The sequence below is a fragment of the Hemiscyllium ocellatum genome, chromosome 18, assembly GCF_020745735.1.
Source record: "Hemiscyllium ocellatum isolate sHemOce1 chromosome 18, sHemOce1.pat.X.cur, whole genome shotgun sequence".
NCBI classification, from domain to species: Eukaryota; Metazoa; Chordata; class Chondrichthyes; order Orectolobiformes; family Hemiscylliidae; genus Hemiscyllium; species Hemiscyllium ocellatum.
This window is the reverse complement of record NC_083418.1, coordinates 61,864,141-61,889,340: the sequence shown is the minus strand read 5'-3', so window position 1 is coordinate 61,889,340 and position 25,200 is coordinate 61,864,141. Positions and strand designations below refer to the sequence as shown.

Sequence of the window (25,200 nt, the reverse complement as noted above, 5' to 3'; positions counted from 1 at the left end):
TACTACTAATTTTATTGAATTTCTTGAGGATGTGATGAAGGTGATCAATGAGGGTCGAGCAGTGGATGTTTGTCTGTATGGATTTAAGCAAGGTTTTCAACAAGGCCCCTCACAGTAGGCTCATCCAGAAGCTTAAGCTGCATGGGATCCACGGTGACTTGACTGCATGGATTCAGAATTGGCTTGCCCACAGAAGCTGAGGATAGAGGTGGAAGGGTGGAAGGGTGTTTTTCAGGCTGGAGGTCCATGACTAGTGGTGTTCTGCATCCTCTTCTATACTGGGACCTCTGCTATTTGTGGTATATATATATAAATGATTTAGATGTAAAATGTAGATGGGTGGGTTAGTAGATGACATTAACATCTGTCGAGTTGTGCGTAATGTAGAAGACTGTCAAAGGATATAAATCAGCTACAGATATGGGCAGAGAAATGAAAGATGAAGTTTAATCCGGTTAATTGTGAGGTGCTGCACTTTGGGTGATCAAATGTTAAGGAAAAGTATAGAGTCAATGGCAGGACTCTGAATAGTATGAATATACAGGGGGATTTTGAAGTTCAAGTCCATAGCTCCTTGAAAGTGGCCACACAAGTAGATAAGGCAGTAAAGAAAGGTTATGGCATGCTTGCCTTTATTGCTTGGGGAATGGAGTACAAGAGTCAGGATATCATGTTGCAGCTTTATAAGACTTTGGTTAGGCCATACTTATGAGTTTTGCATTCAGTTCTGGTTGCTACATTAGAGGAAGGATATGGAGGGTTTGGAGAGGGTGGAAAGAGGTTTACTAGGATGCTGGCTGGATTAGAGGGTATGAACTCTGAAGAGAGGCTAGAAAAACTCAGGTTGTTTTCTCTGGAGTGGTGGAAGTCTATAAACTTATGAGATGGATAGATAGGGTTGACGGGTCAGTGTCTTTGTCCCAGGGATGAAATGTCTAATACGAGGGACCATGCATTTAAGGTGAGAGGGAGAAAGTTCAGAGAAGATGTGAGGGGCAAGATTTTTCTTATATAGAGTGGTAGGAGTCTGGAATATTTTGCCAGGGGTAGTGGTGGAAACCGGTATGATGGGGATGTTTAAGGGCCCTTCACATAAGCACATGAATATGCAAGGGATGGAGGGGTATGGACCAAAGCCGGGCAGAAGGGATTATATTAATTTGACATCATGTTCGGCATAACATTGTGGGCCAAAGGGCCTGTTTCTGTGCTGTACTGCTCTATGTTCTAAATCACACCCATCCTGACTTGGAAGCACATGGCCATTACTTCAGTGTCACTGGGTCAAAATCCTGGAACTCCCTGCATTGTGAGTGTACCTTCACCTCCACAGACTGCAACTGTTCATGAAGGCAGGTATAAATGCCTGCTCCAGGTAGTTGGGGGTGGGCACTAAATGCTGGCCTTGTCAGCATTGTTCACTTCACAGGAATGAAATATAAGGTCCTCTGGCTCGGGTGATTCAATTACACATTAGTTTTAGCAACCAGCATTATTTCTTTAAACGATGTCTCTGTTGAATTGCTTTCATGATACACCACAGTCTAACCACAGAACTTATTTACAGCTGCACCCTCAGGGAAATTAAAATGTCTCCTTAATCAGATTGTTCCCATCAAGCAAAACCTATTAGAGTTTAAAGCAGTAGTAATTAACTAACATCCAAGGAGATGCTCTTTCCCCTCACTCCTCAAAGGAATGTTCCCCATAAACCACATCCTTATCAACTAGTCAAAGATCATAATCAATAATAAGTCTGTTCTTCCATTCCCTTGTCCGGACTCCCTCCATGCATCACCAGCACCAAAATATGTGGAAATTCCATTTTATTAACTGTCCATCTGAACATAAATTATTTTTTTCTCTTTCAGACCCTCACTTTCTGAATAATAAAGAAATGTCGGATTTAACTTTCTTAGTGGAAGGAAAGCCTTTTTATGCACATAAAGTTCTCCTAATTACTGCTTCCAACAGGTACGATAATGCAACCCGAATGATTTTTAATTTGTACAGAAAGTGCTGGAAAAACTCGGCAGGTCTGCCAGCATCTGATGACAGAAACTAAGTTAATGTTTCAAGTCCAGTGACATCTTCAGAACAATGCTGCCAGACCTGCCGAGTTTCTCCAGCACTTTTGATGTTTTATTCCAGGTCTCCACGATCCACAGAATTTTGTTTTTTTTAAAATTAATGCCTATTTTGTCTCTGTTGGTGTACAACAGGCACTGTACCTGAACCACATCTCCATCAGTAAGAGGTCGGTTGCAAATGAAGATTCCCATGCTAATTAATCCTCCCCCAGCCCTTCACTAACGTCCTGAGGGAATGCGGCTGACACTTAGTCCTCCTTCTGCAATGCAGATGAATTTGCTAGTTAGCTGGAATGTGAGAAAATACTTTCTCAAAATCTTCTGTTCTGCACATTGGAACTGCACGATAGAATCCCTACCCCATATTGTGATACTTTATTTCTAGGTTGTGCTCTCTTGACAATTAACAATTGCAATAACTCCAACTATAAGAAAGTTGTTCCACATTTCATGCACCCTTTTGAAAGGACAGCCAATTTATCTTTTCATTAAAATAGAACTCCAGGCATCTGTTGTTATAGAAACAACACATCAGTGTCTAACAGAGTGAGCATGTACACGTGAAGTGTGACATTCACCATCTTGGAGAAAGCCGAAATCAAAACGTCCTGTGTTCTTGCTCCTGACACATACAGCTAAGCGATCAGACACCTGTTCAGTATCCCTTTTGCAACTTGAACCACCCAGATCACAGCTCGCACACTGCCTACTGCTTTCAGTAAAATTATGTTTCTTTGGACCTAATCAGCAGTTGTGAAGAGTGCTGTGTCCAGCTGCAAAGGCACCATCTCTCCCCAAAGTCACTGATTCAATCCCTCCATCTCAATCATCTGAGTGTCATGGTCAGTGACCTGAAGCTTACATTTACGTTGCTCATTAGCTGCCTGACAACACCCAACATGCAGCCAACCCTCATGTGTAGCATTTTCAAGAGGCCGAATGCCTGGTGTTGAGTTTATGCATTCTGATACAGGGATGGTTCAGATTCCGTAGGTCATTTGGCTGTGTCCAATTTCACCCCCCCCGCCCCACTCTAAACCGCGTTTCTCTTTAAATCCTTGACGCAGATACCTTGTATTCATTGTCAATGACGTCATAGTCAACTCATTGCAATTTGAGAATTACCAATGTGTTCAAAATGGGTGTCTGTTAAAAATACAACCTGTTTACTTGCCACTGGCCAATAAAAGAGTCAAAGGAGAAATGTTATCCATTTTGCATGATAATGCATATGATTTGTACACAGTATTTTCACTTTTTGATTTTAAAATCTCCACTCTTCAATTTTATTTCTTACAGAGTCAGAGTTTTGGAGTATTTTACACTGCTTGCAAAACCAGTCAGTCAAGGTCGCATGTACATACCACAATAGTTTTTACAGACTGTTGATGAGTGCAGTAATATGTTATATTTTTAATTTGTTATTGCACTGTGAATTAAACAGTATGGAAACAGACCCTTAACCAGTCCATGCCGACCATAATTCCAAACTAAACTAGTCCTACCTGCATGTTCCTATTCGATATCCCTCCAAACTGTTTCTTTTTCACGTACTCATCTTTCTTGTATATTGTCAATTAAACTAAGAAAACTAAATTAGCTACAGAGTGTAACTTGTCACACCCTGATACCTGTGATTGCACTGTCCTAACCACTGAGCACAAACATCTAGAAAGACAAGGGCAGCAGATACATGGGAACACGACCATCTGCAAGTTCCCTTCCAAGCCAAACACCATCACAACTTGGAATTGTATCACTTGCTTGTCACTATGGCTAAGCCAAGATCCTAGAACTCCTTTCCTAAAAGCACTGTGGGTGTACCTACAGTACGGGGATTGCAGTGGTTTGAGAAGGCAGCTAATTACCAAGGGTAACCAAAGATAGTGAGTAAATGCTGGGCCAGCCAGTGACGCTCACATCCTAAGAATGATTTTAATGAATTAATTCACAAATTAAAATCGCACTAATGGTAAGAAACATTTGTGGGATTTTGAGTATATCCTGACATGAAACACCACTAGTAATTTTCTGTACTGTGAATCCTCAGTATTGGATAAGCTACATGCAGCTCTAGTGATGAATAGTAGGAATGTTGAACCACTTCCCAGTAAACAGTTGCTGGCATTGACCACGGATAAATGATATGTAACATGACAAGACTGAGAGAAGCAAAGGATTTTCATGATGGAAAGTAACAAATAGAATTTGTGTGAAATTGTTTAACCAGAGTCTTACCCCATCTCAACACTCTTCCCTTAGATTTAAGATGCTGCTGGCTAATAAGACATCTCCAGAGAATGAGCCATGCAAGTGTATAGAGATCAGCGAGATTAAGTATCACATTTTCCAGGTACAAATCAGTTTCTGAACTTTAAGCATGGTGACGAGGTATTTTAATAAAGCCTCCAAGAGTGGGCAATGTGGCAATCTGACGTACTTTGTTAGGATGCGAAACCCTAACAGGTTGAGAAGTAGCAATGGTGTGACGAGATCATGTTGAGCCTCATATTGGCCTCTGGTGCATTTCTCCTTGTACATTTGCATGTCATGAAACAGATTTATAATAACTTTATCTTGAGGGTAGCACTTTAACAGTACACCAGAATCTTGTGCCCGATATCTTAAATGTGACATGCATCAGTCATCTTTGTTCCACTGTGTGTGAAGAAAGCAACTGTATGGCACAAGGTAGTGAATGGATAAAAGTTGGATCTTGGGTGTAGCAAGAGACTAATATCCTTGGTAAGATGCTTTTGAAGGCTGGTCAAATCAAGGAGATATTGAAAAGCAGATGAAGGGCCTAATGAATTGAATTGGATTGCCCAGATGGGGGATCCTGAGGGCTGAACTGGGGGTGAGTGTTCTAAAGGGAATAGTTATGTAAAAGGGGAAAGGGTACTTGAAATGGTAGCAGAACCAGAGTTAGCAAGTGTGTTGGAAATTCGCAAGGAGTGGATCACCTAAGTAAACATAAGCATGAAGGAGGCTAATGGAGAGTTCAGGGTCAGAGGGTGGTTCGGGATGATCACAGCCTGACCAATTAGAGTCAACTTGCCCAGTTTAAAAGTTGAACTTCTGGCTGTTAAATGTCAATCAGATTAAGGAGTGCCGTTTCTACTATGGGTTGAGAGGTAGCAAATGGAGTTTAAAGTGGAAAAGTGAGAGGTGATTCACTTTGAAAGGAGCAACAGGAATAAAGAGTGCTAAGATAACGTAGATTAGCTGAGAGATCTCTGTGTCCATGTATGTACATATCCCTGAAGGTTGCCACCCACCTTGATGGCTTTTATTAGTGGAGGGGTTGAGTTTTGGAGCCACAAGGTCATGTTGCAGCTGAACAAAACTCTGGTGTGGCAGAGTATTGTGTACAGTTACTAGGTTTTGCCTGGTATGGAGGGAAGGACTTATGAAGAAAGGTGAGGGACCTGAGGCTGTTTTTGTTAGAGAGAACAAGGTTGAGTAGTGACTTAATTGAGACTTAAGATAATCAGTTCCTGGATTATGGTTTTGAATGCCTTTTATTTCACTGCTATCGCTTTTTTCAGTCTTCATCATTGTTCAGTGTACTCTCCTGTGAGAAGCTGTTTGGATCTCCATGGCCAGGTCTCTGTACGCACTGTGTAATTGGCCACTTTGAGGCACACAACTACAATGTGGTCAGTTGCACCCAAGTGTTGCTTCCTTTAGTTATGAGCAACACAGAGGCAGGCCAAATAAATTTCATGTCATTCCATAACACAGTATAATAACATGCAACATCAAAACCAAGAATTTTGAGAGATTACATTAGGTAGTTCGTACACAAACATACTAAAAGTTGTTCTTGAGTCCTATTTCTTGCAGTCAAGTTTTGCCTTTGACGTTAACTAATGAGAAACAATTATTTACAAATTTCTGTCTTTGAATGAACTGCACAGTTTCTAGGATTCTGATGTGAATTACTAACAGGATATATTTACATTTGTCTGCATTTCATATTAAATGCTGATAAAGCTTTGGTCTTTTTACTAGAGAGAAAAAAAATCAAAAGCAATAGTGATATTCTTAGTTGATGCTGTACTGACCCAAGCTGCCTCTTGTCCTTTAGATGATGATGCAGTACTTGTATTACGGTGATACAGAGTCAATACATATATCAATTACCGACGTGCTGGAGGTAAGTACCCTCACTATAGATCACTAGAATACATAAAGTATTTAGCATAGAAAAAGTTCTAATGCATTCACAGAGATACAGTTCAGGTATCCAGAATGATCAGGAGGGGTTATCAAAAAGCTTAGTCAAAGAAATTTGTTTAAAGATCTTACAGTGGCGAGAGATATTCAGAGAATCCATCCTCTCATCTCCTCAGTCTATCTGCCACAAACTATTATAAGCATAGTAATCAAAGGTCTAGGTAGATTAAGATACAGTAACTGATTGCAGTCGAGGGAGATATGCACAAAAAATCAGCAAGAGAATGAGTTCAGCCAAGTCTGAAGAAGGTAACAGAGTGAGAATGATGCCATAATGACTGTAAATACAAAAGTGAGAATCTTACATTTGAGGAATTGAATCACCCAAGTCTAGGTCAATGAAGCCAGGGGTGATGGTTAAACAAGATTCAGAATGGAATGGGATACAGACAATATATAGCAAAAATAACAGTGAAACTATTGAGGCTGGAAATGTGAACTTTGGAATAGTTTGGTCTGATTATGATGTTGGTAATAATTTGTGGCAAATGGTCTGAGGTGTGAGGAGGGTGTATTTTATTACAGATCTGAACATAATCCTGTCACAAATTTAAGTGATTTCTTAAGAACCTATTGATTTTGTTCTTGCTCAAAGGGTCAAATGACTGACTCCTGCTTATATTTCTAAAACTGTCTGATTGAGAAGTAAAGCATTACTCATGTTTGTCAGTTCGAATTTAAAGAGCTGAGCCTACATGTAATAACTGCAACATAAAAGATGAAAAGATTTATGACTCAGACTCGAAATGTGAAATCCATTCAGGGAGAATCAACATCAAAAAAATTTCCCAACATTTCAGCCACTTTCTTTGAGGTGCTTACTCATGGAGGATACAAAGTCTCATTTGGCTGTGAGCTAATTTGATCATCAGAATTGCTACTTTTCGTTACTATACAGACACTCTGGGTTGAGTGTGGACAAGTTCAGGTTTGAATGTGACACACCCCATAAACACATCGTCTGCCAAGATTCATGATGCACACCTCTAGTCAAGACAATAGGATAGCAGTCAGCACTGATGGATTTATAACTCAACAAAAATTAATGCATTGAAAGTAACAAACTATCATGGGTGTTCTTCTGCAAGACATTTCATCCATCATATTTTAAAGCAGAAAATATGTAATCCAATTGTGAACTTGAGTGTATGTTTATGTCCCTTCTGGGCTGAATTTTCTTAGTTAGGTATGCAAGCTGCATTGTCGTCAATCCTTTCCCTGTCCAACATTATGACTTGTGCAGAAACCCAGAGGAAATTCAGTTCCTCAGCTGCAAGACCTTGGATTAAGATTTGAAATGGAAATGAATTATCAGGAGCAAAGACTAATTCCTAAGGAATTAAACCCAGGAGGCAGTTCACATTTACCATTGATCTGGTGATTTAAACTCAAATTCTGTGTACTTTTCCCTGAAGTATAAACAAAGTGTTGTGTTGGGATCTCAGCTAGATCACCATGGGCACATTAATGTGAAAGTTAAGGTTAGAAATATGCCATAGAATATAGAAAACCGAAATTAAGTTTTCTCGAATTATCCTTAGTCTGCCAAATATCTACCCACTTCTTTATATAATAAACTTGAGATCTTTAGTCCCCTTCTGCAAACTTATTGTTTTGACTTTAGCTAGATGGGTAGGCGCTAGAGAAACTTAGCAGGTCTGGCAATATCTGGGGAGAAATAAATCCAAGAAGTGAGATTTGAAACATTAACTCTGTTTTTCTGTCCACAGATGCCGAGTTTCTTCAGCACAGTTTTTATTCCAGATTTTCAGTACCTGTAGCATTGCTACTTCTTTTTTTTACCTATCTCGGTGCTATTGACAAATTTAGTTACCAAACATAGGGGTGACACGGTTAGCACTGCTGCCTCACAGTGCCAGGGTCCCAGGTTCGATTCCTGCGTTGGGTGACTGTCTGTGTGGAATTTGCACATTCTCCCAGTGTCTGCATGGGTTTCCTCTGGGTGCTCCGATTTCTTCCCACAATCACAAAGATGTGTGAGTCAGGTGAATTGGCCATGCTAAATTTCCCTCCGACTAATGCACCTAACACTACGGGCAATGGTTCTGGGTGGACTGGTTGGGCCAAGGGGCCTGTTTCCACACTGTAGGGAATCTAATCTAATCATATGATCCTTTCTTCCACGTAGTCTGATCCAAAGTTTTCCTAAACTCTAAAGAGTAAAAGCCTAACTTTTGTTACCTTCCCTCATAAAATAAGCCCTTCACCCCTGGGATAATGCAAATGAACCTTCTCTGAGCTATTTTTTCAAACAAGAACACAGACTTTTTGTGCAACAGTTATTTCACAAAATTCTTAACTATTGTGATGTCGAGTGAATTTCAAATATATTCCAATTTCGAGAAATTTGGAATGTGATCCATCCCTTTTGAACATTTGCATCTACCCACCATTCATTTTCACTGGACCATGGATGCATATGGAGTTATGTGATCAAGAGGGAAGATTATTGGAAAGAACCTTACTGCACACTGTTAAACTAAACAGAGGTTCATTTCTATAAACACCTAAGGACATGATAGTAATGTCTTAATAATGAGCTTCTCATGTCTCATGGATGCAATAAGTATGACCCAACTGCTGATAAAGGAAATTGCTGTGGCTGGTGGTTAAGAGAATTATGATTTTATTACTTTCCACTGGAAAATGAAAACAAAAGCTAGAGAATCATGTTTAATTTGAATGTCTTTGTTTTTCAATTCTTTAGCTACTGTCTGCAGCAAGCCTATTTGAGCTGGAATCATTGCAGAGACATTGTGAGATCATCTGTACCCAAATAATGAACCTAGAGAATGCAGTCATCATTTATTGTTATGCTAAGGTAAATCTGGTCTCATGCTTGGATGATATTCTGTTCCTTGAACAAAAATATAGTGCAAAATGCCATTAACTGCTTTTGTCTTTCGCATTAGTTTTCTCCTATAGAATTCTTGCTGAAGCTATAGATCAAGTTCAAAGCGATGTACAGCATGTTGTAAAAGCCCCCACCACTTCTTCTGGCAACTCACTGCATACTGCATCACCGTGTGCATAAAACAATTGCCCAGTAGGTCCCTTATAAATCTTTCCCCTCTCACCTTAAACCTATGCCCTCTAGTTTTGGACTCCTCCACCCCAGGAAAAAGACTTTGTCTATTTACCCTATCTGTGTCCCTCATGATTTTATAAACCTCTATAAAGGTTACTCCTCAGCCTCTGACGCTCCCAGCCTATTCAGCCTCTCCCTATAGCAAATCCTCCAACCCTGGCTACCTTCTTGTAAATCTTTACTGAACCCTTTCAAGTTTCACAACATCCTCCTTGTAAGCAGGCAGACCAGAATTCTACTCAGTATTCCAAAGTGGCCTGGCCAATGTCCTGTAGAGCCACAACAGGACCTCCCAACTCATATGAATATACTAAATGATAAAACCAAGCATACAAATGCCTTCTTCACTATCCTATCTACCTGTGACTCTACTTCCAAGGAGTTTTGAAAGATAGCGTTATCTAGTTTATGTCAAGATCATGAAAGGGTAATGTTTTGGTTCAAAGTTGGGCAGCAGTTTAACTTGCCATACAGTTGCTAATCTTTGAAAATGAGCAGGCTGACAACTGGGCTGATATTTATCCCACAAACAATGACATGAGAAAAAAATAATCTGACATAATTTGATTGATTATCTTACAATCCAAGGTCTCTTTATTCAGCAACACTCCTAGGACCTTATCATTAAGTGTAAAAATTCTGCCCTGATTTGCCATTCCAAAATGTAACATCTCACATTTATCTAAATTAAACTCCATTTGCCACTCCTCAGCCCATTGGCCCATCTGATCAAAGTCTTGTTGTACTCTGAGGTAACCTTCTTCGCTGTTCACTATACCTCTAATTTTGGTGTCATCTGCAAATTAATAACTATACTTCCTATGTTCTCAATAAATGATGAAATGCAGTGGACCCAGCACTGATCCTTGTGGCACACCACTGGTCACAGGCCTCCAGGCTGAAAAGCAACCCTCCACTCCCACTCTCTATCTTTAAGCCAGTTCTGTGTCCAAATGGCAAGTTCTCCTGCATTCCATGTGATCTAATCTTGCTAACCAGTCTACCATGAGAATGTTGACTAGTTGTCCAACAGTATTTTGATCAACTATCAGTGACAGATTATTATTTAAATCTAATGGGTCTCCTATGAAATCCTGCTTTCAGATTGGACTGCATAAACCAATATTTTAACAAAGGCTACTTGAGAATGACGAAGAAAGAATGTTGATTGTTATTGTTGCTTATGATTTTGGAATAAAAGGGAAATTTATAAACCTCAACAACTACCCTGAGTGAAACTGCTCATCTGATATCTCCAGCAATTTCCAAGAATCGTTGGTATTCTCACCAAGATACAAATGTACTTTAGATTACTTATAAAGAGAAAACAAAACACCCAGTGTGAGAGATGCCAAATGTTGGGGGAAGAAAATGAATTTAAGATTTTCCTTTTCCAAACTAGCTATCCTCATGGTATCTTTATGTGACACTGCTGCTTCAGTTGGACATTGTAAATGTTTTTTTCACTGTTTAGGAATTGAACAAACTTTTATTCAAGAACTTGACAACCATCAATAAAGGAGAACAGCTCCATCCTAACATCTGAAGCAGCAGGGAATTTTGAAAGATAAACTAGTTAGTGCTATGCCAAGATCATGAAAGGGTAATGGTTTGGTTAGAAGTTGGACAGTAGTTTAACTTGCCATACAGTTGCTAATCTTTGAAAATGAGCAGGATGACAACTGGGCTGATATTTATCCCACAAACAATGGTATGAGAAAAATGACATGATATGATCGATTAACTGGGCTCTTGCTCTGCCATTGATCTTTGTGCCCAGTAAGACTGCAGGGCCAAATGGCCTCCTTCTACTTTGAAGGTAACGTTGCTATGATCAAAATTTCTGTACATTTATTCCACACAACTGCCAGGCAATGACCATCGCCAATGAGAGAATCTAACCATTCCCTCTTGGAATTCAGTGCCTGAAATATCTCCTACTAGCATCCTGAGGGTGAAACTTGACCAGTAACTCAAGTAGCTAACTACCATAACAGGTCAGAGTAACTCTCACCTTCCCAAAGCCTGTCTGTCATCTACTGAGCACAGGTCAAGCATGTGGTGGAAGACTCCCCATTTGCTTTGCCTGGTTCAACTGAGGCATTCAAGTGGATATTGGATGATTATTTGGTTAAAAATAATGTACAATAGTATGAGGAAAAAGCAGGACATTAACACTTCAGTCATGATGTGCATTTGAAGAGCTAACACAGGCGTAATGGGCCAAATGGCTGCCTCCTGTGCCACAACACTCCTGTGATTGAGATATAAATGGAGTTTTTTTCTTTAACTCCCTTGAAAACTAATTGTATGTTTTTAGCAGTGTATACAGTAATTAAAACTATTTATTCACCAGCTCTCACAGTTAAGTCACTATCTGCTTATAAGAAATTAGAAATTGATAAGCTGTGCATTTTTAAAATTGACCCACCACACAGTATAATGACTGGCTATTTTGTTATCCTCAGATACACAATGCTGTCGAATTGCTTTCCTACACAGAGAGCTTTTTCTTGAAAAACATGAGTGCACTTCTCGATCAAGAATCTTTCAAACAGCTGATTTATGGGCGCAACAGTAAACTGCAGGGACTGGATCCCCTACAGGGCTTGGACTTGGCATTAGCCAACAGAATGCGATCACTCTACATCATGTCAAGGGTGTGAAATATTAATCAGCAATAAGCTGGGAACATACGTGCAGTACTAGAGACCCAAGGTGGCCTATCTCTTGTCCCAGTCATTTTATTCCCTTATTTTGTGATGGTTGGTTCCTTGTTGAATTAATCATCATCAACAGCACACAGATAAACATGATTTCCTCTGTGAATTGTGCTTAATGATTCCATGGCTGTTAGGTAAAAGCCAAATCTGCAGCTGAGCTGGTAATCGACACTTGATGATAATTCTACATGACTATTTCTTATCCCTGATATCTCGCAGCCACATTGGAGTAATGGTGAGAGGCTACTTGAGCCACATTGCTTTTGTCTAAAGTGACAAGGGAGGGATCAGATAGGTGATATTGTACCTTTACAAACCAAAAGAACTTTCTTGCATGTTTTTGGCCATTTCTCAAATTCAAAGGAGGATAACAGAACTGTTGGTACTACTCTTATAACATGAGAAAGAATCTAACCACCTCCCCTTGGTATTGTCGAATTTCACACTTTTAACATTGTGAGCGTAATAATTAGCCAGAAACTGAACTAGATTTGTCATTTGAAATGTGGTTCAAAAGCCAGTCAGAGGCTTGGAATTCTGAGACAGATGATGTGAACTAAAGTTCAGGAGTGTGATAAAATATTCTGAACTTGCCTGGATGGATGTAGCTCCAACAGCACTCAAGAAGCTTCACAACATCCAAAACAAAGCAGCCTGCTTGTCTAACGTTCCATCAACCACCTTAAAAAAGCATCAACTATCTTCACTATCACAATGTATTCCAACAACAAGATGCATTGCACCTTTCAAATTCATAATCCCATTATGGTCAAGGACAAGGACAACAGATGTGTATAAGTATCATTACCAGAAAGTTTCTTTTCAGGGCACACAATATCATGACTTGGATATTACAATTCCTTCACTATTGCAGAGCCAAAAAGTTCTGGAACTCTCTTACGAATAGCACTGTGAGTATACCTACACTACCTGAACTGCAACGATTCAAGAAGACAGCTTGCTCCTACTTTCTCAAGGGCAAGTGACACACATCCCATGGGAAAAAAAAATTCAGACTATGCATGCAGCTTAAATATTCAATATAATTCTACTTACCTGTGCAGGTGACTCCGAGTACTGCATTTATGAGGGTCATAATCAAAAGACTGTAGTCATGTCATTATTATTAATTTAGGAAATGCTTTATTAAATTTTTGGAATATGTATGTGCTAGTTATAGACTAGTTATGGAGAGATCAAATGCTTAATTATAAATATGTAGTACATCCAGGTAGGACCGAAAAGTTGGGCTGTAAAGTAACTGAAATTCCTCAGGGTATTCTTTCCGGATGCATGATTCATGAATTTGTTTCAATTTTTGTCAACTGTTTGATGCCTTTGTTACAATAGCACCACAAGAATCTTCTGCCAACATCCTGATCAGTTTGATAAAGTTGCACCGTGGAATTTCAGTTTCTAAGTGCACAGGAACATTGCACTTTTACATTGAATGCCCAGATTGAATACTACTTGTTAAACATCAGTGGTACTATGTCATCAAGAAAAAGGATGCATTATTGAATACAAAAAACCTTTTTTTTTGGTGGTAGTTAGTAAGATGTACTGAATTGTGAACCAGTGCAAGTCATCAAATATGTTAATCATTATAGATCAAAGATTTTAACGTGTACAGAATAGATTCAAAGTTTAATTCTCCACTAATAATGTGGAATCATTGTTTACTTCAGCAATGTAGTGTCAACAACATTCCAATTCAATCACTACATGCGACCTACTGCATCAGAGCAGATGCACTTTGTCATAATAGCAATATTCGTTAACAAGTTAGTTCCTTTCAACTAACAAACCTGTTAGAATTTCATACTACAAGCAATTGTTTAATATCAGTGGCATACCAGTAAGTGTTAAATGACATTACCTATAATAACCATGACCCTAGTTTCAACGCACTACCGCAGCTCTCATAAATTACACTAATATCAGACGGCGGCTTTGGTATGTCCCTAGCCAAAGCACTTTATAAGACCCATGTTGTATCTATGTCATTACTGTGATTCATTGTGCCTCAGTTCGAAGATGATGTCTACTCAGGGTTACAGGTTTCTGCTCTGATGGAAGTGACTGAGCAGACTGATTCTTGATCTGCAGATCTTTGGATAGATGGATCAATATGTCTCGACTTAGTGGATTCAGAGTTCCTTTACTTTCTGACTGCACTCTGCCTCAACATTAAGATCTGATTGAAAGTGTGATTGACAAATTATTGCCATTTTCCTCCCAGACATTAATGTCCATGTTTTTATTGTATTTGCATCCCTGTTAATATTTAGGTACTTGAAATCTCCAACTATTTTTGCCTATTGTGTTTCACTTAGGAATCTACCAATATATATTTGGTCCTAGAAATCTCTCCCACTCTTCATGGTTGAATTTCTGTGTAGTACTTTACTTTGGTCATCCAAAACATTGCCCATTTCAGAGTTAGGAAAGCTGGTCCCAGCCGTGAAGATGCTTTTTAGCAATCTGGACACTGTGTCCTGTCCATTGTCGTTGATTTGACAGGCGATTTGGCAGAATGTTAGCCAAGTTGGCTTGAAGGATTTGCTTGCCAGTCCTCCCACTGAATGTGGACAATGTGACCAAAAGCGCTGCTGCTGGAATTTCTTTCACTGCAGTACAGGACAATGTGGTAATGACTATGGCTCTGCAAACAAGGGCTCCTGTTGATGTATGGAGGTCTTTCTTGTGAAAGACTCACTGCTTAGTTTCCGAAAGGTTGAACTGGTACAGCCACATTGCCTCATGGACAGTGACCTTTGAGAGGTAACTGCTGAAGTACACGAAACTGGTCTTTGTATGAATATTGCCAAAATGAAACTCATCAACTCAAACCCTGGTACAGCCAAATACTTGAAGAGTGGCCATTCAGGGAGAAGTTCTTTCTCATTTCAGTTCTGAAATGAACGCATGTGGCCTTGACAAGAGCGAAAGTTCACCAGCTTCAGAGGCCTCAGCTGGGAACCCATGAGTACTGCTAGTCTCATTAAACTATCAAATGGATAAAAACAATGATCGAAATGCAGAAATGGCAGTTCACTATGGTATGGACTCTACCCCAGGTTAGTGGGTCATAGTTTAGAGAGCATCAGCTGTCACTATGGATTGTTGGGTTTTGGAAATGTTATTTCTAGTATTAATGGATGGCATTGTCATCCTTACGAAGAGACACCATCGTGTGAGTGATAACAATTTTGTCCATTTGACTCTAACAGCAGCCTTTCTTTGATATCAAAGGTGGTGATCCTACACTGTGATCCCCCAGGTGCTAGTAGCATAGCAATATCAGGATCTTCCCTTGTGACCTGCATCTTGACTGGGTTCAGCATTGTTTTGGACTGGGATTTGAATAAGGCATCCACATGATATCGACCTACATTTCAGATCAGAGCATTTGAGAACAGGGTTTGCAAAGATTTATCCTCACAATGTCTCCTCGACAAGCCTAGTTCACAACTACAGGCAAGAGTTTTACTCAAGCTGACAACTGTCTCGCTGTTATTTCACATATATACTGAGATGGGTGAGGTTCTTTAGGCTATCACAAAGGGAAATGCAACATCTGTTTGCAAATTGGGAAGATTATGAAATGGTCTGCCTTACTTTCATATGGCCTTATGTACTACCATCTAGAAAATTAAATTTGGGGACATAACAATAGCACTACCAACAGACTTGTAAACCTCACTGTAAAATGAAAATATAACGTTTTTCAGATGCCCTTTTCCTATTCAGTCGCATGTGGTGATGAAGGACATCTGTCTCCTCACTCTTTGCTTTCACGTTAAGTGATACACGATCTCTGTTTAGGTTATGCACTAGCAATGGTAAATTTAAAACATTAATTGGAAACTGAGCTGCTTTTCTCCTCTATTTGTAATTCATTTCCTCCCCCTCACCAAGAGTGGAGCTCGTGGAGAAATTGTTACTGTGAACACACTGTCTCTATTGCTCTGTAGCCAAAAGAAACATGACCAGCTGAAAGGTTTTAGATTAAAAAGGTTTACATTGATCCAGACTCAACATGTATGTATTAAAAATCTGTTTTACAGTAACAATCAGATTGAACTAGTATTGCTCATCCAATGCAATTGCACACTATATGGAATGAGTCACCCAAAAGTACAATTCTAAAGCTTTGCAGAGCATTGTTCAAAAGTTAGAAACTGTATATATAGACATTTCCTTCCTACCTTCCGATTAATTCTCCTTTCCAGAATAAATTTGAGACAAGCTGGAAGACAAAGACTATGGTCAATGAATAGCAATAAGTAATCAGCTTCTAATTTTTACACCAACCCTGTATTTCGCTGGCTTATTAATGTTCATCAAAAGTGCATTAGATAGGAATACAACAGGTAAACAAACTAGCTGATTAGGAAAATGGCTCTTGGTAATAAACAGCCTTTAATGAAGTATTTCATTACAATGTGAAATATTCAGTAGTTTGTATATATTATGTATAAAAAAGCTTTTGTGGAATAACAATTGTGAAAAAATGGCTTTTCGTTGTATTCCAAGTTCTTTACTCTTTGCCAATTACTATCAAATTAATATCTTAAAGGGTGCATCAGGAGACAGTCTGGTGGAAGCAAGCTAAGGCTTTTAAAACTTAAATTTGACTTATAATTCAAATTAATGCACAACTGTATCTCCTTGAAAGGAATATGGTTTCGTATCATAATTGGCAATCATGTAACTTGAGATAGACTCGTAACCGACTCAGTGTAAGCTTAAAAAAAAGTGTTACAAGCAGTAAATTAACTCAAACTAGTGTATCAGATTTAGCACAAAATTGTATCCAGTTCAAATTTTGTTTGTTTGCTTTTCTAGTCACCACTTAGTGCAGTTATTGAAAATTCCAAGTTAAAAACTGGGGAATGAACTTTTAATGGGTTGACTGGCCTATCTCATTCAAACTTTCCAGAACCAAACTAATAAAAAGGACAACCCATTCGATAACGCCAATATAGAAAAGGTTTGTTTAAAAATAAGCTGCAAATTATTCACATTTTACCTTTAAGGTCATAGCCATATACTACACAGGCCCACGCCAGCTCCTCAAGCAGCAGTACAGTCACCCCAGTGATCTGGCAGGTTTATTTCCTTTAACTGACAGGCAGTGAATTGGAGGTTATTACTACTCATGAAAAATGCCTCTTCATATACTTCCCCTCCATCTCTTAGCCAAGCTCTTAAGTTGTGTCCCTTAACTACGTACAAGAGTATGACAGGCTTAGAGTCATAGAGATGTACTGCATGGAAATAAACGCTTTGGTCCAAATGATCCATGCCAATCAGATATCCTAAATTAATCTAATCCCATTTGCTAGCATTTGGACCATATCCCTCTCAACCCTTCCAAATTCATATACCCATCCCGAAGCATTTTAAATGTTGTACCAGCATCTGGCAGCTCATTCCACACATGGACCACCCTCTACGTGAAAACGTTGTCCCTTAGATCCCTTTTAAGTCTTTCCCCCCTCACCTCGAAACCTAGTTCTACGCACTCTAGTTTTGGACCCCTAACCCAGGTAAAAGACCTTGCCTATTCACCCTATCCACATCCCTATAAACCTCTATGAGGTCACCTTTTACCTTCTGATGCTCCAGAGAAAACAGCTCCAGCCTATACAGTCTCTGCCTATAGCTCAAACTCTCCAATCCTAGCAACATCCTTCTAAATGTTTTCTGAACCCTTTCAGGTTTCACAGCATCCTGTAGCCGGGAGACTGGAATTGCACACAATAATCCAAAAGTGGCGTAACAAATATCCTGCACAGCACAACATGTTGATCAAATCTTATCTCAATCTCCCTTGCTCTACGGAGATCTCTAGCTTCTCCAAATTTAGCATTTTATCTAAACTCCTCTACTGCTGTAACCATTCTATTAAATCTCTGCACTCTCTCAAAGATCCTTGCATTCTTTCTAAAGTGTGGTGAACAAAAGTGAATGCAATCATCTAGTTGGATCTGATGAGAGCTTTATAAAAGGTTCAAAATAATTGATAATCATGTAAATGGAGATGGACTTGTAACCGACTCATAAGTGTTAGCTAAAAAGGTGCTACAGGCAGTAAATTAATTCAAATCAGAGTGTCAGATTTAGCGCGAAAGTGTAGACAATTCAAATGTGTGTTTTTTTTTAGTCACCATTTGAAAATTTCTGCAGAGTTATCAAAATTTTAAACTTTAAAACAAACTAAAATACCGTCAATAGTGGAATTCAGAAATTATATTTGTATGAGAAAAGTTCAGTAGATTTGACAAAATCCGGATAGAGAGATACAGAGTTAACATTTCAAGGCAAATATGATTTCATTTCTATTTCAGGGTGACTTTCCTACTTTACTATTCAATGTCACTACTTCTGAAACACGAGATCCTAAATGCTTTGATAATCACTCTCTCTACCTCCTGCCAAAAACAATGTACGTTACCCCAGGTCCTGCTCACTCTGTTTAACTGTGCCATTTTGTCTACATTGTCTCATTTATCATTACGACCAAATGTATTGCCTCGCAATTCTCTGGATCTATTTCCATCTGCCACTTGTCTGTTCATTCTGGTAATCTAACTTCTACTCTGGTTGTGATGGCATCAGAGTAATATCTACATTCTCCAAAAATTATATGGGTAGCACTAGCTAAATTGGGCATGATCTATTGAGGTGGGGGTCCTTATAATGAAACTTTTAAATAGTAATCTAAAGCTGTTTCTTGAAATTGTCAAGTCCTGCTGAAAGTCATTTGTTTCACCCTGTTAGCCACTAGTCCAAGTTTGGTATAATTGGTAAATCTTGAAATTTTACTCTGTATTCCAAGTCAATTTATACAATAAAAGGGTGGGTTCTAAAACTGATCTAAAACAATGGTGAACACCAATGTTTTTCAGACTTGAGGCTGGTAGACAACAACCTTTTGCTCTCATCTGAAATTCAGTTTTAATACCTAGATGTTTTGTGACATCATTTAATCTCATGGAATAAATGGCTTGAAACACTTAACTGTGTACAAGCAATCGTATTCTACATGTCTGTCACCATTATTTGCATTCTTATAGAACCCTAAATGTAGTGCACTGTCTTTGTTTTACTTTGCAGGATTGATGACCGGATAAATTTTAACACAGCCACCTAGCCAAATTAGGATGGTGAGTCTGAGATATAAGAAGCATCTCAAAGGAGAATTAAATGGCCAGAAAATGTTTAGTAGAGAATTAGGCTCTATGACAGCTTAGATACCCACTGCTTGCAGAATTTGAACAACATGAGAGAAATTTGCAAAATATTGCATTATAAAGGAATTAAAACAGAAAATATTGAGGATATTCAGAAGGTGAAGAAGCACCTTGTATGATTGAAGAAATATTGTGAATGCATCAGGGTGATATCATCCCAAAACATTCACTTTGTTTTACTCTTCACAGATGCAGCCTAACCTGGTCATTATTTCCAACACTTGTTTTGATCCTTTAAGATACTTTTATACTTTTAGTTTGAAGCAGGGAAATTCAGAAGAGTTAAAGGTGGAGAGGAACATTAGCTTATCATAGTTTCAGTTCTGACTATGCAATAACTTCCTTATTTTGTGAAGTAACTTGTACTTCAAGGGACATATTTTTGTAAGTAAATTAAATTTATCTTATGCCTTGCAACATGGAAAAAACAGCAGTTCTCTCATCCAAGAATCGCCTACAACTGAGCAATTGATTAAACACAGTAAAAATGACGACTGTAAAACTGACTGAGCTCATATGCTCCAAACATTCATTTGCTGTTTGTGTCCCAGGCCAATACTGTAAATTACAATTTTGCTTGTTTTTATAAATGCCTCTAGCAATACTGTTTTGTGTTAGGTCAACTGTGCATTTTGTATATAATGAACTGGTCTTTAAATAAAAGTTTTTGTTTATAGTTTATACAAAGATGCAAGTAGCTTTTAAAAATTACTGATTAATTGGACATGTATAAGTCAGAAAAAAAATCAAACTACCCATCACAAGTACTGAAAGCATAAAGAGACCAAGGAAAACATTACTCAAAAATTACCAACAAATACGTCAAAATGAGTGACAAATGGAAACTCAAGGCAACTAAATACTCACCAACAGTGGTAACAAAGTCCCAGGTTTTCCATTCCCAGAGACCGTACATCCCCCGAAAAGTGCGGAAAGAATCCTGACACCAGTGTAATCGTTTGGAAAGGTTAAATTCTAGTGGGCAATAGGCAGTCACCTGAATACTCTGAAAATTTTTCCAACCAGGAGTTACAAATCTCACCATCTCACAGCAACAGCTCCATTAGTTTACTGACAGTTCTGCATTTGTACATCATTTAATTTCTTTCCTCTCATAACACTGATAACATTTTTGTATTTTGAAGGCCTAACATCCTTTGATAGTAACACAATGTTGCAATGTATTTTTGCGTTAGCACATTTACTATGAGAGAACTTTACAGAACTAAAGCAACTTGAAAACTTCTCATTTGGCTATGAGATCTATTTTGCAGTGCTATTAAACTACTTGGCTCCTTTATATAAAAAAAAGGAGTATGTTAATTCAAGGTTCAACATATTTTGTTAAATTTGTAGATAACACCCAAGGACACAGATCACTGACAATCAGGTGATTAAATACGCACTTAGACTTAAACATTTAGACACAGGTATCAGTTATGAAGTACAGGAATACGTCACACAATCCATTGCTGTTCATTTATGTTTGACTTTTATGACATCAAGTAATTTTATCAAACAAAACAGAGGCCGTTTCTCATAGAAAATACCCAACTCTGAAAATTTTCCTACACTTCGCACAATCATGTCCTGAACTGATGAGTCTACTTATCCAGTTGTAAAGTTGCGTTTTTGCATATTTACTCCCCTGAAACTTATACTTTGTCAATTATAAGGCAAAAGCTTGGAGACTCAGTATAAAAGTCTCCATCTGCAGTACATTCATTTTAATGAGCAGCAAATATTTAATATGGTATCTCCTAATTACATTTCTAACAAAGCTGTTCGTAATGGCTTTCAAATATACAGTACTTCAGAAAAATTAATTTGGAATTTCTGCTACATTGAGCATTTTTAATGTAATACCCCTCTCCTGCCCCATAATCAGCATCACTTGAGCAAAGGAAGGTGGAACCTTTAAACACAGATTGTGCCCAGGACACTGTCTTAAAGTGCATGCAATTGGAATCTGGCTGAGCCTGCAGGTGAATGTGACAAGATTGAGTTCCCACTAGTTGCACTCATCTGTTAGCCTTTGAGACAATTTGAAAAACTAAGCTGGGGTTTTGGCAGTGATGACAGTAATGGCTAAGTTTTAAAATAATTTTTAAGATTTGTAAAGATCACACTACTGTATCCCAATTTATCCAGAAATGTTTCTACATTGCAAAAAATATATTTGCAGTCACTTAAAATATTACTCACAGGAAACATATTGAAATGGTTTTAAAATGCTCATTTTGTCCTTAGATAAATAGCTGCACTGATTAATCTTTAGCAAGTTACCCCTCTTAAATACATCAAGAAATATGTGAAGTAAACTTTATTCTAAAAGTTTTTAAATGTTGCTAAATGTAGCATTTATTGGAAATTTTTCCTTTGTTAACTTGCAAACAAGTTTGAGTGCAAACTTACAAGTGTAAAAAACTTCAAGAAAACATCATGATATGCACAGAAAGTATCAATTGCAATCAAAACTCAAAATTGTTTCTGTATTATTGTTTCTCTGTCCCGCTCCACGAAAAGAGGAACAGACCAACTCTAAGTATTAAATAAATAAAACAAAGAACTGTGAATGCTCAAAATCAGGAACAAAAACAGAAATTGCTTGAGAAACTCAGCAGATCTGTAAACGTGGAGAGGGAACAAAGTTAATATTTCAGGTCGAGTCACCCTTCTTCAGAATTAATGCATTACGTAAAAATTCCAGTATATCAGACTGTATTCAGCTGCTCCATCACGTCAAAAAAGTAAATCATACATGCACTGTGAAAGTGACTCAATCTAGAAAATGAATATGATTAAGGCAATTTTTCTCCTCTCTAAGTTAGGCTCCATCCACTTCCCTGCCACCATCAATTACTATTTCCTAATTTCACAAATTACTTTGCTAATTTTAGCAAATCAGCTTTGAATGAACTCTCAACGGATATGGAAAAAGTGCAAATGAAACCAATTCCAAATCTTCAGAGCGGGCCATTCAGCTTGAATTATAAAAATATCACCACCTCTGAAATAACATGATAAACATCTCCAAAGGAAAGATAAAACACATGAAGTTCAGCTCTATCATAACCAATTAAAGTTTGGGAATTGTATCTGCAAGCAGACCACTAGACAACCATCAGGGTAATAATACACATGCAACCTTATCTTTTGGCTGATTATCAGATACTGGCCTTCCCCAGTGCCAGAGATTGGGGAACACAATCCTCACTTGAGACAGTAAAACATCATAAAAATCATTCTGACTCCCGCTGGGCTTTCAACCAAATCCCAGAGAGTTGCAGATAAACACATTATTGTCAAATTCATTCATTCTTCCTTTCCAAATGCCACAATTGCTTATTTTCTAGAAATCTAATAATATCTTCATGAAAGATTAGAATAACTTAGTTTCTGATACACATTTCAAAATTTTGTCCCATAAGTTAATTACCTCTGTGAAATGTAAAACGTTAACATGTGCGACCTAATCCCTCTGCTTCCTCCAAGTTTACATAGCATAGTTTGTTCTACCTGGGCTCAATCAACAAACACTATTTAGTCATTTAGTTTTAGTCATTGTTGTACTCTATCAAACATTATATTACAGAATCCACATCACGCCAGATTTGTATCTCTGATCTTAGGTGACAGATCATCTTTGTCGACTTTCCTGCCAGTTCTTGAGTCAAACTCTTTAGCTGATATAAAAGTAAATACAATACTTCAAATAAAGGTTGTAGCATTGCCTTTTACAACCTTATTGTGATCCCAGTTTTACAATGAACCACCATTTGAATGTTGCCTAATGCTGCAGCAAACTTGCTGCTGAAACTTCAGAACACATTGAATGATCACACCTAAATCTCACCCACCCATTTAACGTTCACCTACATCTTAATCGCTGTTGCCCAAGAATAGTAGAACTTTCAACCTATTAACCTGTGCCAGCGTTGTCACCCCATTGTAGTGGTTCAAAAGACAGGACATTAACACCCTCTTATATTCAAGTAAGGTTGGACATTAAATTGCTAGTAATACCTACATGTCAAATATTAATTATTAAATAGCCTGTTTCATTTCATAAGGACATTTGGAAGTACTTTGCAATCCAAAAACAAATCTGAAATCTTTTTGCATTCAGCAAATATGAAAGTCAATCTATGATAGTTGATTCAGACCACTGAAGTACAATACCCAAATTTCATGCAATACTGTACTATGTAAAAGTATTAATGTGCTGCATATGACAGTTGTAATAACTGTGGTACAGAACATTAACAAATAGATCAATTAGATTAGATTTGATTCCCTACAGTATAGAAACAGGCCATTTGACCCAACAAGACCACAACGACCTTCTTAAAACGTAACCCACCTTGACCCATTCCTATACCCTATGTTTACCCCTGACTAATGTACCTAACACTATGGGCAATTTAACACGGCTAATTCACCTGACCTGCACATCTTTGGATTGTGGCAGGAAACTGGACCATACGGAGGAAACCCACACAGACATGGGGAGAATGTGCAAACCCCAGGCTGACAGTCGCCTGAGACAGGAATTGAACCCAGGTCATTGGTGCGGTGAGACAACAATGTTACCCAATGAGCCACCATGCTGCCCATTAAATGGGATTTGAACCCAGGCCTTCCCTTGCACACTTGTTATCTCTTCCCCCAAGCAAGAATCATACCCTAAGATCAACAAGCCAGCCAATGTAAGGCAATGCTGCACTTAAAGACTCAACAATTACTTATGATACACTGCAGCAGAATACAGTGCACCCGTCTGGCACTGGTCAGCATCAGTCATTCTGCACAATCCTGCTGACTTTCAATTTAAATATAACAAGGTACACCATAAATGGTAGCCCCCCAATGAACACTTCTCCCTCATTTTCTATTCTGGCAAATATGGCTCTCCCACACATCAGTCAACTGATGGAAAAACCAGCAGTTTGCTGAACCCATCTGAGTTGCACTTTACTTACCTACTGCATGATGACCTGTTCAATCTACAAACTGCCCACCTTCTATCTTGCCCGATATGGAGAAACCTTTCTCAGCAAGATCTATTATTAAGCAACCTTTGTATCAAGAACGGAAAACAAAGAAAGTCACTAACAGGTTCTTGTGACAAAACCTATCTATTCAATGTGTACAGACAGAAACACTTCTGCACACTCCTGAGATGTGTAACCTATACAGACTAAGTAACGGACTAATCACCAGAAGAACATATGTACTTGGGGCCAGGAGTATCAATTCAGCCCCTCAGTACTGCTCTGCCTTTTGATACAACCATGGCTGGTCTGACCTGGGCTTCAACTCCATTTACCTGCCCAGTCTCCATAAGTCTTCAACTCCTTATTAACTAACAATCTGTCTATCTCCCACTTAAATTCACTCAATGCTCCAGTACTATCACACTTTGGGTAGTGAATTCCACAGATTCATGACCCTTTGAGAGAAGTAATTTCTCCTCATCTAAGTTTTGAATTTGCTACCACTTATCCAAAACCTATAACCTTTCACACTTTCATACCCCATGAGGAAACATCAGCTAATGAGGACTCTTGACTTTGTGGATTTGCATTCTTTAAAGAAATAAGGAATAATTTGTATGAAATATATGGAATCTCAAAAACTATAGTAACACACACACACTAATTCTACTGTATGAATTTTCAATACAAATGGAGGCTTGTAAAGGATAAAAGTTCAAGAATCTTATGTCTTATCAACATACCAAAATTAAGGAAGATCAAAACAAACTAACAACCCAA

At 38.4% G+C, this 25,200-nt stretch overlaps 1 protein-coding gene across 1 annotated transcript in view; it reads left to right on the top strand.

The window, feature by feature from the left end:
- Positions 1–13,668, top strand: part of LOC132824491 (ankyrin repeat and BTB/POZ domain-containing protein 2-like) — a 202,724-nt gene extending 189,056 nt beyond the window's left edge. The window contains exons 14-18 of the mRNA XM_060839076.1: positions 1,872–1,974; positions 4,353–4,443; positions 6,181–6,249; positions 9,058–9,171; positions 11,907–13,668. Coding sequence (XP_060695059.1) covers positions 1,872–1,974; positions 4,353–4,443; positions 6,181–6,249; positions 9,058–9,171; positions 11,907–12,104 — 575 coding nt within the window. The 3' untranslated portion in view covers positions 12,105–13,668. The remainder of the gene's footprint in view (positions 1–1,871; positions 1,975–4,352; positions 4,444–6,180; positions 6,250–9,057; positions 9,172–11,906) is intronic.
- The last annotated feature ends 11,532 nt before the right edge of the window (positions 13,669–25,200 follow it).